Source organism: Triticum urartu, chromosome 1, assembly GCF_003073215.2.
Source record: "Triticum urartu cultivar G1812 chromosome 1, Tu2.1, whole genome shotgun sequence".
Classification (NCBI taxonomy): domain Eukaryota; kingdom Viridiplantae; phylum Streptophyta; class Magnoliopsida; order Poales; family Poaceae; genus Triticum; species Triticum urartu.
Window position 1 is genome coordinate 535773464 of NC_053022.1, and position 16986 is coordinate 535790449.

The 16986-nt window shown below is 48.9% G+C and overlaps 1 protein-coding gene across 1 annotated transcript; it reads right to left on the reverse strand.

Annotated features, from left to right (window-relative positions):
* Positions 1-575: 575 nt before the first annotated feature.
* LOC125537909 (myb-related protein Hv33-like) lies at positions 576-1964 on the reverse strand. The gene is made up of 2 exons (XM_048701236.1): positions 1449-1964; positions 576-1356 (listed from the first exon to the last, which is right to left on the reverse strand). Exons 1-2 carry the CDS (start codon positions 1715-1717, stop codon positions 753-755), a joined length of 873 nt encoding a protein of 290 aa, XP_048557193.1. The 5' UTR covers positions 1718-1964; the 3' UTR covers positions 576-752.
* Between the last annotated feature and the right edge of the window lie 15022 nt (positions 1965-16986).

Sequence of the window (16986 nt, forward strand, 5' to 3'; positions counted from 1 at the left end):
TCCCGAAACCTAATAAAAACACATCAATCAAAATAACTAATGCAAATCATGCCTACCCGCAAAGCATACCTTTAATAATTACTTGGATTTGAGAGCATACATAACACAAAACCATGAAAAACCTTTCCACAAGATTTATGTACTCCCTTCGTTCCACAATATAGTCTGCATATTTTTTGGGAAAGTCGAACTTTATCTTTTTTTCACCAAGTTGTAGGAAAATATTTACACGTATAATATCAAATTGGTATCATTACATCTCGAGACATACTTTTATGCTATATCTATTTTACTAATATTGTTATTAATTTTTTCTCAATAAACATGATCAAAATTTTGCACTGTTTGATTTTTGAAAATATTATATGCATTATATTATAGTAGAACAGAAGGAGTAGCATACAATGTTCTGTTTGTATTCTAAACATCAAGTGTGATCATCAAATGTAAATCTCTTGTTTTTTTGCGGGTGAAATTGACGGAACCCACGCACTTGCCCGAAAGTGACCAAGGGGGTCAAGATGTTGAACAAGTTCACCCGGGTTGTTCGATTTGATGCGCAACTGCCCTAAAAATATGTACATATGTGTAATTGTTGCTAATAAAATACAATCACGTGAAAGTTTGTATGTTGTGTCCGTCTTGTAAACTGTTCGGCCTGCTAGATGAAGCAAAGTAATTTGCCTACTAACTTGCGAATTTATGATGTGACACTTATCTCTTAAAAATGGAGGGAGAAAGAAACAAAAAAATCAGAAGTATTGTTCCAAATTGAATTCGAAATTTGCGAGCAGGCTCTGTTCTGGGCAGGGCAGCGAAAACTTGTGCTCCAGCAGTTGGTCGTGTTGCCGCTCCATCTCCGCCTTTGCCCAGTCCAGCACCTCGCCGTCGAGCACGTTTCCAACCTCGCCGCCGTAGTTCCAGTTGCTGCTGTTGCTCGAGCTCTCCCCGTAGCCCAGGTTCTCTGACACGCCCAGGACACAGCTGTAGTCGCCGGTGCCGAACCCGGCGTCGTCGTCCGCGCCCTCCTTGCCGCCGCCGAACTGCCCGTAGAATGCCGCAGCGTTCGCCGCGCTGAGGTCCTCGGCGAAGCCGCCGCCGTAGTCGGCGCACACCGGGAACGGGTCAAACACCAGCTGCTGCTTCTGAGCGAGGCCGCCGTCGACCACCGTGGAAAGGGCCTTACGGTCTTCCATTTCGACGTCCGGCAATGCCGCGGTGGCCATGGCACCCATGGGCTTCTGCGTGGCCGGGTCGATGCCCTGCTGCCGGAGCTTCTTCTTGATGCAGCTGTTCCAGAAGTTCTTGATCTCGTTGTCCGTCCGGCCCGGCAGGCGCGACGCGATCTGCGACCACCTGCACGCACACATGCATGAGTAATTCAGTAAATTCTCCCAAATCTTTATGCGCAATTAAACGAACTGAATGCATCGCACGGGCCGGCAAACCTGTTGCCGAGGATCTGGTGGAGCGCGACGATGTGGTCCTCCTCCTGCTGCGAGAAGCTGCCGCGCCTGAGGTCGGGGCGGAGGTAGTTGAGCCACCGGAGGCGACAGCTCTTGCCGCAGCGGTGCAGCCCGGCTAGCCTGGGGACGGAGCTCCAGCAGCCGACGCCGTGCCGGATGATGTGGTTGTAGAGCTTCTCGTCTTCCACGGGCGACCACAGCCCCTTGCGGAGCTTGGGCTGCCCCATGCCGCCGGAGGACGGATGTCCCATTGATTCGTCTGCCGCAGCAGCTGGCCGGCCTTGTAGCTACTTGGACGATCAAGCTAAGCTAGGCAACATCGATGGTTGCATAGTAGTAACGGCGATCGACGGTTGCGTCCTCCCGATCGATGGTCGCCTGGTGGGTATATATGGGGGAAGTGTGAGTGCCAAGAACCGCAAGCTAACTGAGCTCTGCGAGTGAGGTGAGGCCGCGATCAAGTGGGTTCGAAGCAAGGCTCGCAGAGGCAAAGACAATGGACTGGAGCAGAAGACACCAGCGGTCTGTGGAACACGGCGGAATAAAATAGTGGGCCGGGCGTGCGCGCGCTCTCGGCAAAGGAACCGTGTCAGGGACGGTGTTGGTTGGAGACATGGATTCCCACACGGCGGGAGATAAGCGCCGGTCGACCGGACCAAATTTGGCCAGTCGACCCACAGCCATCCGATTTAGTCTATTGTAAGTTTGTAACCGTGCGTTGCACTTTGTCAACACATGCACACGTAGGATTTCGTGCATCTTCCTTTGTCAACACATACAAAGGATTTCCTGCATCTTCTCGCTCTATTTCGTCTCGCCGGTCGCACATGCTCTCTGGTCGCTGCCTTCGCCGGCCGTCCTCATCGTCAGTCGCTGCCCTCGCCGTTTCCACCCATGCAACAGCTGCACCCTGCGGTTGCAGCTCCGGTGGCGATGGTCACAGCCTGCCGGCATGCTCGCCACCGCCCATGCCCGATTATGTAGCCCGTCAGTCGCACCTCACCATTGCAACATCTTGCTCGCCCCTGTTCAGCAAATTCGAGCGTCGTTTCCAGCACAAATCGTCTCATCGCTGAGCTATCGCAGCTCCGTAGTTGTCGGTTGTAACATTTTGTGATGCTGGTTGTAGTAGGGTGCGTGACGCCGATTGTACTGGAAAATGCGATGATCGTGCGATGTAGCAAAACGCGACACCGATTGTAGCCGGATGGGACATCGGTTGTAGCATGTAGAAATATCTCTTAAGAATTCTCGCAAACCTCTCAGAAATGTAAGATTTGGTGTACGGGAAAGTGAGAGGGAGCACTTGGGTGTTCTAGGGTTAGTATGCATGTAGCGGTCAACCCATCCACGAATGGATCGAGGGCTATATACACTACCCATGGACACTAGTAGAAAAAGGGTCAAATGTTCAGCTCGTTAGTCTCGGTTTGTATTTGAGCCGGCACTAATGTGACCAATAATGCCGGTTCTAATGGCTAGGCGGGCGGCGCTCATTAGTACCGGTTCGTGGCGAACCTTTAGTACCGGTTCGTCCACGAACCGGTACTAAAGAGGTGGTGGCCTTTAGTACGGGTTGGTGGCTCCAACAGGTACTAAAGACCCCCCCCCCTTTAGTACGGGTTGGTGGCTCCAACCGGTACTAAAGGTGGTGGCCTTTAGTACGGGTTGGTGGCTCCAACCGGTACTAAAGACCCCCCCCCCTTTAGTACCGGTTGAAGCCACCAACCGGTACTAAAGGTGGTGCGCTGCCATCCGCAGTGCACAATGTTTAGTCCCACCTCGCTAGTTGAGAGGAGCTCGCACCGGTTTATAAGCCCCGCCGCGGCTACCGTGTCGAGCTCCTCTCTAAGCAGGCTTTTGTGGGCCTATTGCAAGTCATCTATCCTGTGGGGCCTACTGGGCCGTACGGGTATGCATCCTGGCCCAACTAGAGGTTAGGTTTCTAATCATATGCATGCCGTGCCGGCCCAGTAGGCGGGCTGTTTTTGCTTTATTTCAAAAAAATATTAAAAAAACAACCAACCGGGACTAAAGGTCCCCAAAACCACGGCGCGCCTTGTGCCACGTGGTGGACCTTTGGTCCCGGTTCGTGTTGAACCGGGACTAAAGGGGGGGGACCTTTAGTGCCCACCCTTTAGTACCGGTTCCAGAACCGGTATTAAAGGTCCTTACGAACCGGTACTAAAAGTCGTTTTTCTACTAGTGGGAACAAGCCGTTTTTTAGTTGAAAACTTACAGTCGGACAGTCCAAGTGAAAAGTTCCCAGACAGTCCGGCCGTAGGATATTACAAACTAGTAGTTGACACAACAAGTGTAGTGATCATGGGCCGAACAGTCTGTGAGAATTGCGCGAACAATGTTGCTGGAGTCCCTCCAGAAAATGAGGCTCTCAGGTACAGCAACCCCTCTACCCGAACAATTGGCCGGACACAGACCAGACAATCCGACCATTGTCCAGCTAGTTTTTCCAACCTTCAGGTGGCAAAACATTCTACATGGACAATTTGGGCATATACTGCCCGAATGGTCCTGCGAGATGAAAATGGAGTTCTTTGGCAGGATTGATTATAGGATTAGGCTTTTGTCACTAGATTTTTTATGGTGGGCTAAGTAGGATGTGACTTGAGCAACTCATTTTGCATTTCCACAATGATCCCCTCTTAATAGTGGGGGATCCCTAAAGTCAAAACCAAATGGAAAATGTGTCTTTTCTTCAACAAAGCATATGTCTTGAATTGTCATCAGTTTAGATGGTCCATGATCCACACATAACTCATCCATGGGGACTAAAGTTGTAGGTATTATTATCAAATGTGTTAGTCCCCTATAACTATGTTTTAATCAAAATCAAAACAAGATTAAAGGCATGATTACACATTCAGTAGGGCTCATTTAATTGGCCATTTGCCTTTTCTGAAGAAAAAAGGCAAAGGTACACATTGAGGAGCAACTATGCTTTCCAGAGGCCACTCCCATGCACACCGCGGGAGCACTCGCCATCCGGCCACGTGTCTTGTGTGGCGAGTGCAATCGGGCAGGAGCTTTTTCCACCTTTTCTGGTATTATTTCCCAGTTTTCTCTTCTTCTTTTTTGGTTTTCCAAGTTTATTCGTTTTCTGACTTTTGGGTTTTCGTGTTTTATTTTTATTTGTTATCTATCAGGAGAATATTTGGGATTTATGGCGGGATCATAGGTTAGTTCCTTTTGGGGGCATTGTTGTGCTTCACTCTACGGGAGCACATACTAGTTCACTTCGAAGTACAACTGTACTTCACACATGTGGGAGCAGAGGTTAATTCGCTTGGAAGCATATGTTAGTGCAAATTTAGAGCAATGTTCACTTTGGAAGGACTAGGTGCCTAGAAAGTAAAGTACATCAAAATTCAAAATCTATCAATTTGGGATCTAGTTTTAAGAATCTCGACGCGAGGATACAATTGTGAAAATGGTTTTAATTGGGATGCACGGTTCAAGAGATATTTTATTTAAAAAAACTAATGTTGAAGGAAAACTTGTCCATCCCTTGTGGGCGTGAAAGAAAACACACAAAAACACTTTGAGTACAACAAAGTGACACCACTTGTTGCAACAAAAGTAGTATGAGGTAATCTTTGCAAAGGTATCCTTAATGAATATCAACAAGTGGCTGACAATCCCCATAGGGGAAGGCCAGCACGAACGATTCGATCAGTAGGATAAACACCACTCAAGGAACATTTTGGTTCATATAGAAAACACCTCCCAGCAAATGTTTTGATGGACATTCCTTCTACAGCCCTCCAAGCCCAATCACCATTCCCTTTTGAACAAAAAAATTAGCCAGATAGCAAAAAAACACATCTAAAGTCATGGAAAATGCTCCAAAAATCATAAAAGCATGGCCATACAAAAATAATTTTGCCATGCAATATAGCATAAGTTTGCCAAATTTCTATAGAGGCACACATACAAAAAAAATGTAACTGCCATTATGGTATGAACAACAACAAAATTTATAAATTTGCCATGCGAAAAAATACAAGTAATCTGCAAAAAGATGCCATGTTATGGAAACCAGAAAATTGTTAAATTTCCATGAGACTATGTGAAACTCCACTAAAAAATTACAATTGTCATGTGAGAAAAATGATACAATTATAAAAGTGCGATTGGGTTGTAAGAAAATCTGTGTTTGTAACATGGTAACATTTTTAAGATTTTTGCCATGAAATTTTTTACCATGTACTGAAAAGAATAAAAAATGGCATGCTACATGAATTGAAATTGCGATGGTCTAAATGATGAATTTCCATGGTCTAAATAGTGCCATGATACATAAAATACTTTAACAGAGCATGGCAACAATTTGAATGGTGCACAGATTTTTGGCCTTGCTACATATTCCCTCCATCCCAAATTACTAGTGTTAGATACATCCGCATCTAAACAAATTTATGACAAGTAATTTGGGATGGAGGTAATACAATAAACAACCGTGTCCAAACTAATAAAGTTGTCATGGCTTGAATAGTAAAAGTAGCATGGTATAATGAAAAAAAATTGCGATGGACTAAACAAACTTCCATGCCACAAAAAAAACTAACATTGTGTAATTAATAAGTTTTCCATGGTATAACTAATAATATTTCCATTATCTAAAGAATATTTTTTTCATGGTACAAAACTTAAAATTGCCATCATGTAATTTAAAAAAACGCCATCATCTAACTAATAAAATGTCCATGGTACCTAAAATGAAACTACCATGTCCTAAATAGTAAAGACACCATGGTCTAATTAGTAAAATTGCCATGGTGTCTATAATAAAGTTGCAGATGGGAAAACTAGCATGAGTAACAAACATTTTATGATGTTATGATGATTATCTACAAAATTTCCATGAGAAGCAAATTGACATGTGAACATTGCAAACGTTCGTGCAATTTGCCATTTGAAAATTTCCAAAGAAGATCATACTACCCCCCCCCTCCCCCGCCGTCGCCAAAGGAAAAAAGAAATAAGTATTTTGACATGTTACATAAATTGAAATTGTCACGGTCTAATTTTTAAAATTGCCATCCACTAACTAATAAAAATGCGCTGGTACCTAAAATAAACTACCATGTTCTCAATAGTTAAAATTCCATTGTCTAATTACTAAAATTACCATCATGCCTATGTGTGATGTTGTGGTGATTATCCATAGAATTGCCGTGAGAAACTAATTGCCAGGTGAACAATTCAAAACAATTATACAAATTGTCATGCGAGCGATCAAAAAACATTCATACTATTAGCCAAAGGAAAAGAGATATACACTTTTTCTGTACAAGTTGTCATGACAAAATTTATGGACCTACCATGGCAAGAAATTATAGTCTTTTTGTGCCATGGCAACGGAAAAACAGGATTTAGAGACATTGTAGTAGAAAGTTGTGTTGACATGACAATATATTTAGAGTTTCCATGGCAACATGTTTTTTTAATGTCATGTATCCAAAACCAATGTTACGTGATAATGCCATCATGAAGTACGGAACAATTCTACAATTTTCCAAGGGAATAAAACTATTTTACTTGCACGCATCACCTGAGCATAAATCATTTCTATACAATTTCCCTACAAACTGCCATACATCATAGTCATTTAAGTTGCCAGACACAATCTCAACGAATTTGCCATGTTTTGTGAATTGGATGAAGTAGACATTTAGATAGGCGTTGTTAAATGCGAAATTCATCTAAACAAAACGGAAAAAGACAGGGGGACTGAATTCATACCCGCACCATGATCAGACACCGTCGTTACGTCTTTGTTGCCTAGTCTCTTCCTCGCAGCCCTCCACGAGCGGTCGGTACGGAAGTAGAGGGTAACGTTGCGCTACTACGAGACTCGAGAACATGGCCCGCGCCGGCTCTTTGCCCTTGATGCCGACTGGGCCCAGTGCCTAGCCTTCCCAACCACAGCCACTGCGCTAGTCAGGACGCACCACTAGCCAGGACACACCGCTGCATTTGTTTGTTGCAGCTGAACCACACATGAGGCCTCCATCGTATGTATAGCGCCCACCGTTCCTGCTCCAATGTCGCTCGAACCAGTCGTCTCTCAGATGCCCAACATGCCCGCCAAGACCCCGCCCCCATGCATGGGCCTCCATCGGCATGCGCCCGTGGCCAACAATGCACACATCGCCGTCACGCGTGTGGTCGCTCTTGCTGGAGCAAGCCATCAATTCCTCCTGCCGCACTCGTCGCATGCCCACGAACGCCTCCACCCCTCCGGCACCTGCTTTTAGAGCATCTTCAACACAAGCGCTATATAAGCGACGCACGGTATAAAAGTTGCTTTTAGCGCGCGCGGACCTGATTTGAAGTTTCCAGCAGCCGCACAAAAAGCGTGCGCGTGCTATAACTAATGCAGCGCGCGCATTAAAAAGGCATCGCGCGCATCATATTTAGTGCGCCCGGTCGTGCGCGCTGCAAACTCTGGGCTGCTGCAGATGGGACCGCTTGATTGAGACCGCTGGACTCACACGCTGCATATTTTACAGCGTTTGCTGGAGTAAACGTCTTCTAGCGCCCTAAAAAACCACTTGCGCCCTGTAAAACCTATTTTTTGGACGCCACACATTGGGCGGCTGTTGGAGATGCTTTTATCATGGCGCACTTCACTAGGGTTCATCCGTCTATGGTTCAAGCTGCGGAGGGTCAGCGGCAACGGTGACGGAGGGTCCGAAATGGGAAATGGGAGGGCTCGCTGGAATAGCTTGAAAAATAAGGCATGGATCGAGGAAGTCGTTCACTTTAGGTATTTCGCCAGCAGTGGCGGAGACAGGGGGGTGCCAGCCAGGGCCCTGGCCCCCCCTAACATCAGTGATTTAAGCCTATAATAAATAGTAACAGTGATTCGCTTTTGCTAAAATTAGTGTTTTTTCATGGATTGGCCCTTCCTAATAAGATTTAACAGTAGTTGGCCCCCTTTATTTGAATTTTTTGGCTCCGCCACTGTTCGCCAGCGAACGGGTTGCGTATACAGGTCACCTGCATCAAGATTTGCGCGTCTAATCTAACGGCTGTGCGGGTGTTCACTGGGGCCTTCCCCAGCGAACGTTCGCAGATATCGTTTCCGATCGTTAATTAGCGGCACCTACACGTTCCTGCCAGGAAAGGGCTGCGCGGCAGAAATCGCCTCGGGGGTTCAGAAAAATCAGCAGCGTCGACAACAGAGTTCGTAAACGTGTTCAATTCAGCCGTCCACTTACTTTCGCATCGTAGTCGGCCATTGACCATCGATCGTGGGTACAGCTGAGTTAATTATGGCCAAGAAGTACCACGTAAATCGTGTCGATCTGCAGGGGTAACCGTTTTGCTGTCACCCTGCTAGCTAGCTACCTGCTAGCTCCGGAGAAAACGCAGAGAAGAAAACAAAGAAAGCCTGAAAGGGACGTGGAGTTTCTACACCTGAGCTCATATGCTCCTACTATAAACAGTAAAATAAATAAAAAAGAAAAACATTTTAAAAAATTCTGAATTTTTTTATGGCATACTTTAAGAAATGTTTGTTGTGCATGCAAAATTTCATCATGAAATGACATTTTGGAGCTTTGATTTTGTTTTTTTTACGACGACCTCCACCAATGTGATTTTGTAATGAAATTTTGTACGCACAACAAACATTTCTTAAAGTATGCCGCAAAAAAATTTCAGAATTTTTTAAAATGTTTTTCTATTTTATTTATTTTACTGTTCATAGCAGGAGCATATGAGCTCAGGTGTAGAAAGGTACTTTCGGCCTGAAAGCTACTACTACTGCTGAAAAGTGAATGAACCAGATTAAATTACGGTTACTTGAGACGGCCAATAGGACCTAGAGTACTCTACAACGCTACGACATGTGTACCGCAAGGTCGCCGGTGAGGGCCCAGGGTGCTGCAGTGCAGACCGAGTAAAGCACAAAGCACCTGGTCCTTGGACATGAAGGGAAAATGAGGTCTCTATACACAGAGTTGTTGCAGTACGAGCCCTAGATCGACAGGTCCAGTTGCAAGAAAGACAGAAAAAGCTCCATTGCTTGAGTATACCGGACGGTACCATTTATGTGGTCGATTGATTCTCGAATCATATGGCACTCGAGTTTCACGGTGATCCACGCACATAGCAAAAATGAGTCCAAATCGAGGCCACTTTGAAGCTTTCCTGCAACATTGTTTGTTACCTCGCACATGTTGTGCATTTTTCTTTCGGTGGTCGTACGATGCACAGGCTTGCGTTTTACTATTACTTTCAACGGTGCATGCCCCATCTTTAGTTACGGCACCGTTGGCATCGTGCGTACGTGTCAGTTAATGCATGTGATTTTCATCAGTCTTTGTTTTTGTTTCCGTCAGGCCGGTTGGTGAGTTGAGAGGACACACGTAAACAACAGTTGCCCGGCGTAGATGCTTGGTGAGTCATCAGTTCAGTTGTGCGCAACTATAGTACCGGCCGGATAGTGCACATAGCAAGTAATACATACACCACATGAATTGCAAACGCCACAGTTAACCGCCACAGTCCACAGAGGAAGGGAACGGCGGAGAGTGGAGGAGGGAAAGCTTGCGTGCGCTGGGGAAAGCTCGGCGACCACACGGACACGGGCGCGTACGCCCGGTGGCCGGTCGCCGTCGTGAGCGTTGCGTTGCATGCGGACCATGCCTGGCGGACGGCTCGATGGACGCGCGCACGTACGTACGTACCGGCAGGTCCACGATCGCTTCAAGCGTGGTGCAAGCAAGGCTAGGCTACGGCTAGCTCCAACAGATATTGCTGCAGTTTGCTGCAGGCGGGTGGCCACCTACGTAGCTGGTGTACGCCGTTTACGTATACGTAAGGAACGTCCACTCATGCATGTGATCCGCTGGACCGTTCTCAATACTCATGAGGCATCCGTATGTACATCCTGATTCCTTAGTTTTTATTTCTGATCATCAAAAAAAACATGGTCTTTAGTACACCAGTCTTGCTAAATCTCACTCGACTAAGACTTGTTTATGTCTTAGCCGATGCCATATTCATAAAATCTTAGGGCATCTCCAATGCCTACCCTCAAGCTGTTCGGACCATGCAGTCCGAACGTGTTTTGCTTTGCAGGCATCCAGGCCGCTGCCACGCCCGCTTTTGACTGCCCTGCCCCACCGAAAAACTGCTCCCTCTCCCGTGTGTGTTCCCGCCCGATGCCACCTGCACACATTAGCGGCCGCTCCGCATTGACGCTGGCCCAGAGCGGATGTGACATCTCGCTGGCGCCGGCATTGAAGTGGCTCACCGGCCGAGGACACTTCCCATGCCTGTTCAATGCCAGAGAGATGTTTACTAGACGGGACGAGGCAGATATCTATCAGGCACGTTCAGTGCCCGTCCCTCTGTCTGCCGCCATTAAACAGGCTTGTCGACCGAGAAACTAACTCCGGCGCCCGCTCATTGATGCAGCCGGATGCTCGGCCTCACTGCATCCACTATGTAATGGCGGCCACATCCGGCTCACAGCACACTACAACCCATCCGCTCCGCATCTTCCTCCCGTGCACCACATCAGCCATGACCGCGAGCGGTAATGCTCTGTGGGAGAGCCTCTCGACCCAGCAGAAGCACGAGGTGGCCGCTGTCGGTGTCAAAACCGGCGGATCTCGGGTAGGGGGTCCCGAACTGTGCATCTAAGGCGGATGGTAACAGGAGGCAGGGGACACGATGTTTTACCCAGGTTCGGGCCCTCTTGATGGAGGTAAAACCCTACGTCATGCTTGATTTATTCTTGATGATATGAGTATTACAAGAGTTGATCTACCACGAGATCGGAGAGGCTAAACCCTAGAAGCTAGCCTATGGTATGATTGTATGTTGACCTACGGACTAAAACCCTCTGGTTTATATAGACACCGGAGGGGGCTAGGGTTACACAAGGTCGGTTACAAAGGAGGAGATATCCATATCCGTACTCCCTAGCTTGCCTTCCACGCCAAGTAGAATCCTATCCGGACACGAGACGAAGTCTTCAACCTTGTATCTTCATAGTCCAACAGTCCGGCCAAAGGATATAGTCCGGCTGTCCGGAGACTCCCTAATCCAGGACTCCCACAGTAGCCCTGAACCAGGCTTCAATGACGATGAGTCCGGCGCGCAGTATTGTCTTCGGCATTGCAAGGCGGGTTCCTCCTCCGGATACACCACGTAAGAGTTTGAATAACAGGATAGTGTCCGACCCTGCAAAATAAGTTCCACATACCACCGTAGAGAGAATAATATTTTCACAAATCTAATCTGCTGACACGTTTTGGCAACATGACATCATGCCATGGCTAGGTGATTATTTGAACCGTTTTTCTTTAATCAGCCCCGCACATAACACGAGGCAGTTTCTTGACACGTCTTGTCAAAGCAGAGATCGTGTCCCCCTTATTACGGGATTCTCATCAATATGGGCGTGGGTAACCCAACCGTGCCATCAATTACGGCGCTTGGGGATAAGCGAGTTTTACCAGACTAGTGGGGGTGCATAGTTTCGGCCGCCCTTATAAGGGGATAAGGTTTAACCTTTTTCTACCCACGCCTTCTTCCTCCTTGCTCATCCATTCTTGCGCACTCGAACTCCAACGCCCAAGTCCACATCTTTCTCCTCAACCTTCTCCAAACATGTCCGGAGCGGGAGGCAAGTGGATGGCCTCCTTCGTCACGGAGGGCCACATCAAAAAGCTGCGCGGAGCCGGATACTTAGCCGCGAATATCGCGCATCGGCTGCCCGCTGCGGGGCAGATTGTTCCTACCCCAGAACCTCATGAGAGGGTAGTTTTCCTCCACCACTTCCTCCGCGGACTGGGGTTTCCCCTCCATCCATTCGTCCGTGGTCTTATGTTCTACTACGGGCTGGAATTTCATGATCTAGCCCCGAACTTCATCCTCAACATTTCAGCGTTCATCGTCGTGTGTGAGGCTTTCCTCCGCATCCGGCCCCACTTCGGCCTGTGGCTGAAGACCTTCAATATCAAGCCGAAGGTGGTGGGAGGCCAACAAGCAGAATGCGGCGGAGCTATGGTGGGCAAGATGCCCAATGTTATATGGCTGGAAGGCTCCTTCGTGGAGACCATAAAGGGGTGGCAATCGGTGTGGTTCTACATCACCGAGCCGCGCAACACCAACTGGGTGGCGGCCCCCGAGTTTTGATCCGGAATCCCCACGCGGCTCACCTCCTGGAAAGAGAAGGGCCTATCCTGGGGTTCATCGGTGGAGCTGGACGGACTCCAGAAATGTATCCGGAATATGGCAAGCAAGAAGCTCAAGCTTGTCAACATAGTCCAGGTCATGCTCTTCTGCCGGATCCTCCCGTGTCAACAACGGGATTTCAACTTGTGGGAGTCCGACCCGGCCCAGCACCAGACTCTGAGCGAGCTCTTCGACACGACGCACAAGGACGTCTGGAGGGTGCTGTTCAAGGGTGCCGAGGTCCCTCCCTCTCTCACCGAGGACCGCGGGCTAAGCGCGAAGCGCCCTGCGAATCCGGTAAGTTTTGTACATCTGGTAGGGTTTTTACTTCCCATAGCTTAACCATGCGCGGGGTCTGAGCTCCCATGCCTTTGACAGGACTGGATGGGGGCATCGGAGAAGATCGACTGTCCGGCCCCTCTACCCGAAGACACTGCGGATGCTCTCCTGAAGGAGATGCTGACTCCGGTTCCATACAAGGTGCCGGAGAAGACCAAGAAGAAGGCCAAGGGAACCCGAAAGAGTTCCCGGCGCCAGGTGATATTGGGCTCATCGTCCGATGACTCCGCGACGCACTCCTCCTCCGAAGACGAGGAGAAAGATGAAGATGCTCCCCCTTCAGCCGGGGAGACAAGAAAAGGAAGGCCGCCCCAACCAGGGGGGCCAAAGGGTCCAAGAAGGGAAGGACTCTCCTTCCGTACTGCTCCATCACTACCGCCGAAGACGAAGACGAGTGGCTGCTCAGGGCCAAGCCCCTGGCGAAGTCGTAAGTATTCGGATACCAGAGTAACTCATAGCATACCTTTGACGCACTGCTTCTCCTAACGTCAAATATGATTATGCAAACTGCCCCAAGCCTGTATCGACGTATCTTCATCGGGCGGCTCCTTGGACTCGTTGGATATGGATAGCGATCCACTTCCGACCGCCACCTCCCCTTGCCCTACGGACAATGCCGAGGTGCTATCTCGAGAGGCACCGGGTCGAGGGGAGACAGTCCCGAAGGCGCCCCAAGGCGACCTTCCGGACTCCGGGAGCCGAGGGGGTAAGGCTCCCGAGGGCTCCGAGTTCGGCCTTCAGCCAAACACTGCGCCGGAACCCCCAGTGGTTCCGGACTCGGGCAGGCGGCCTCCTTGCAAAAGGGGCAAGACGCCCATGCCGGTGACCTCTGTCCATCCAAAGGCACCAGACAATCTGCTGGGAGCGCTTCGCAGCGCTTCCATCAATGAAGAGCACAGCACTATTATGAGTGCGGTGATCGAGAAGGTTCAGTCCGCTAAGAGCGGACTGATTGAAGCCTGTGCCAGCCTTCTAACAGGCTTTGAGGTAAGTATTTGAAATATAGGAAAAATATTACCGCATAGACAGTAGCCCCTGATGCTCTGTTTGGTGTTCAAAATGAAAAGCCGAATAGAGGATCAACTAATATCTACAGGAGTCTAATATAAGTATGTCTATATGCGTATGCAGGCTTCACTGCTGGCCTCTGCTGCACTGACTGTGGAGGTCGCCGTACTGAAGCAGGACCTCGAAGGGTCCAAGAAAGAGCTCGGCCTTGCCAAAAGGCAGCTCGAGGAGAATAAAGGTAAGTAATACCTAGTCTGTAGATATGTATATATATAAAAGGGATGCGATTGCAAAATGACAGGATCAACTTTAATCTGCCAGGGGCCACGACCGAAGTGGCAACCCTGAAGCAAGCGCTATCCGAAGCCGAAAACAAAGCGGCCCAGGAGCGCACCGAGCGGGAAAAACAAGAGGCACGGGTGGGCGAGGTGCAGCAAGAGCTCCACGCTCTCGTGATGAAGCACGAGGCGTTGAAGCTTGACTTGAAGACGCGAGAGTCCGAGCTTGCCGCGGCCCTTGAGAGTGCAAAGAGTGCCAAGGCTAAAGCCCAAAAGGCTCTCCAGGAGATTGATGCGATGAAGAAGATAGCGGCGGGTAAGGCATTCTATATGCAAAGCAAGCATGTGAAAGTAAATTACTTGTTACTTACCCGAATCCGGAGCTCTCCAGGAGCATTCGCAGATTTGCCCCGCAGCGTATCGAATGCCGCACAGTTTTACCAGGCCGAGGAGGGAAGCTCAATGGAGAAGCTGTTCTGGTCTCAGTATACTGAGACCGAACACCCGATGCCTCTGAGCGACCAGCTGAAGTAACTGGTCGAGCTGCAGAAGGCGGCCGAACAGGCCATGAAGGGCTTTATAGTCCGTATGTGGCCTGGTGACGCCCTTCCCAATAGCTACTTCGGCCTGGTGAGGCGGCTTGTGGATGCCTGCCCACAGCTGGAAGTTATCAAGCGGTCCGTCTGTATCGAAGGTGCATGTCCAGCTTTCGCCCGTGCGAAGGTGCACTGGGCCAAGATGGACGCCGTGAAGCTGGTGAAGGAAGGGCCACCGCAGGGCAAGGAGCATTGCCACCCCGAGATGTACTATGAGGGTGTCCTGAAGGGTGCCCGTCTTGTAGCGGACAAGTGTACGAAAGAATATTTGAGTAAACTTGCTCGTTTAATCCTGTATTATGAAAACTTGTTCATATGTGCTGTGCAACGCTTGTTTGAATTTAAAATATTGCCTTCTGTTCGGCTGTTTATCAAATCTAAGAGATGGCTAGTCATCGGCTTCTGCCCCCATGCCACGAGTGTTGGGGTGTTCGGGATAAACCTGAGCACTCTTGTTCCCATTGTTGGGTCCTTCGAGGGAGGTGCTCAGCACAACGAACAAGGCAATCGGACTATAATGCGTTATCACTCTCACTTAGCCATAGAATTCTATAATTTTAAATTTTGGCAAAGCCCCTAGTATTTGGAAGGCCCAATTCGGGGCGCGATACACGCCTTAAGCCGGACAGGGCCGACTCCTCGCTCTAAGCGGCATAAGTATTTAGGGACTTGAAACCTCTCGAACAGTGACCAGTCTCTCGCCTTACCATGACAGTCAGTTTTAGCTTTCTCTACTGAGGTGCTTAGCCCAGCAGAACCAGGGCACAATCGCAGTAGTTCTCCCAGTGCTACCTTAGCCGATATAGCGGAACGTAAGGTACCAAAACATGGGAGCCGGGCAAACCCAACTATTGACCCAAGACATGATTCAAAGTTGATGCATATAATGCTATAAGTTCAGGGTGCCGCACCGTCGAAAGTGTTCGGACTTCTCACGCCGCATTATGGGGTGTGTTTAAGCCCGTGGCGTATTGGCCGTACCAGAGTGTACGGGTGCTAGATGTCATGAATGAACATATATATATGTAAAGGAAGAATGCAATAATAGTCTTAATGCTATGCATTGTTTATTCAAAAAGGGTGCGTTAGAGCAGAATGATACAAGTAGTGCGATAAGCAAAAAGTAGGACTATTTGACATGTCCCTTACAAGGGCGAGCTGAGGAATAGTATTAAAGCAAGTATTTCACTCGTTATCGTAATCCACCTGGGAGTTCAGTGGTGTGACGTAGCTCTCTGCCTCCTTGGTTGCTGCATCATGTGTTCGGCCATCATGGTGCCGGACGGGATTCCCAGGGATTGAAGTCCTGAAAGAGAAAAATAACAAAGCGGGAAGCCCCTGGTGCGGTTTAAGCCGCGTCTTGGGGCGTGCCGTAGTCGTGCCCCCCTCCCCCCTGTGCCCATGGTATTTTTAATGCGTAATTATGTACGCGTGGCACAGAGTTTGCCGTTTGGCTGGGACCGGGGTGGGGGCCGCATTGCTATGCGAGCTCGGAACGTGCCAGGCGGTCCAGTTGCCGATTACTCCGGGCGCTTGAAGGTGTCCGGGTCCTTAATCGCCGAACTAGTGGATTGCCTTAAGAGGTTGCTTTGCGCTTCTGCTGCGAGGGCCGCAGTGTGATCCTCCATGCGGAGAGAGCGCTCTGTGTTTCCATTGACTGTTATGACCCCCCGAGGTCCTGGCATCTTGAGCTTGAGATATGCATAATGCGGTACCGCATTGAATCTCGCAAATGCGGCTCGCCCGAGCATTGCATGGTAGCCACTGCGGAACGGGACTATGTCGAAGATTAACTCTTCGCTTCGGAAATTATCCGGGGATCCGAAGACCACTTCCAGTGTGACTGAGCCTGTGCAATGGGTCTCTACACCTGGTATGACACCTTTAAAGGTCGTTTTTGTGGGGTTGATCCTTGAGGGGTCTATACCCATTTTGCGCACTGTGTCCTGATAAAGCAGGTTCAGGCTGCTGCCGGCATCCATTAGGACTCGAGTGAGGTGAAATCCGTCAATGATTGGGTCTAGGACCAATGCGGCGAATCCGCCATGATGGATACTAGTGGGTTGGTCCCTGCGATCGAAG

Coding starts and splice junctions, on each gene's coding strand:
- LOC125537909 (XM_048701236.1), bottom strand. CDS start 1,717: ATGGGACATCCGTCCTCCGGCGGCATGGGGCAGCCCAAGCTCCGCAAG. Junction 1,357..1,448: donor CACCAGATCCTCGGCAACAG/GTTTGCCGGCCC, acceptor GTGTGCGTGCAG/GTGGTCGCAGATCGCGTCGC.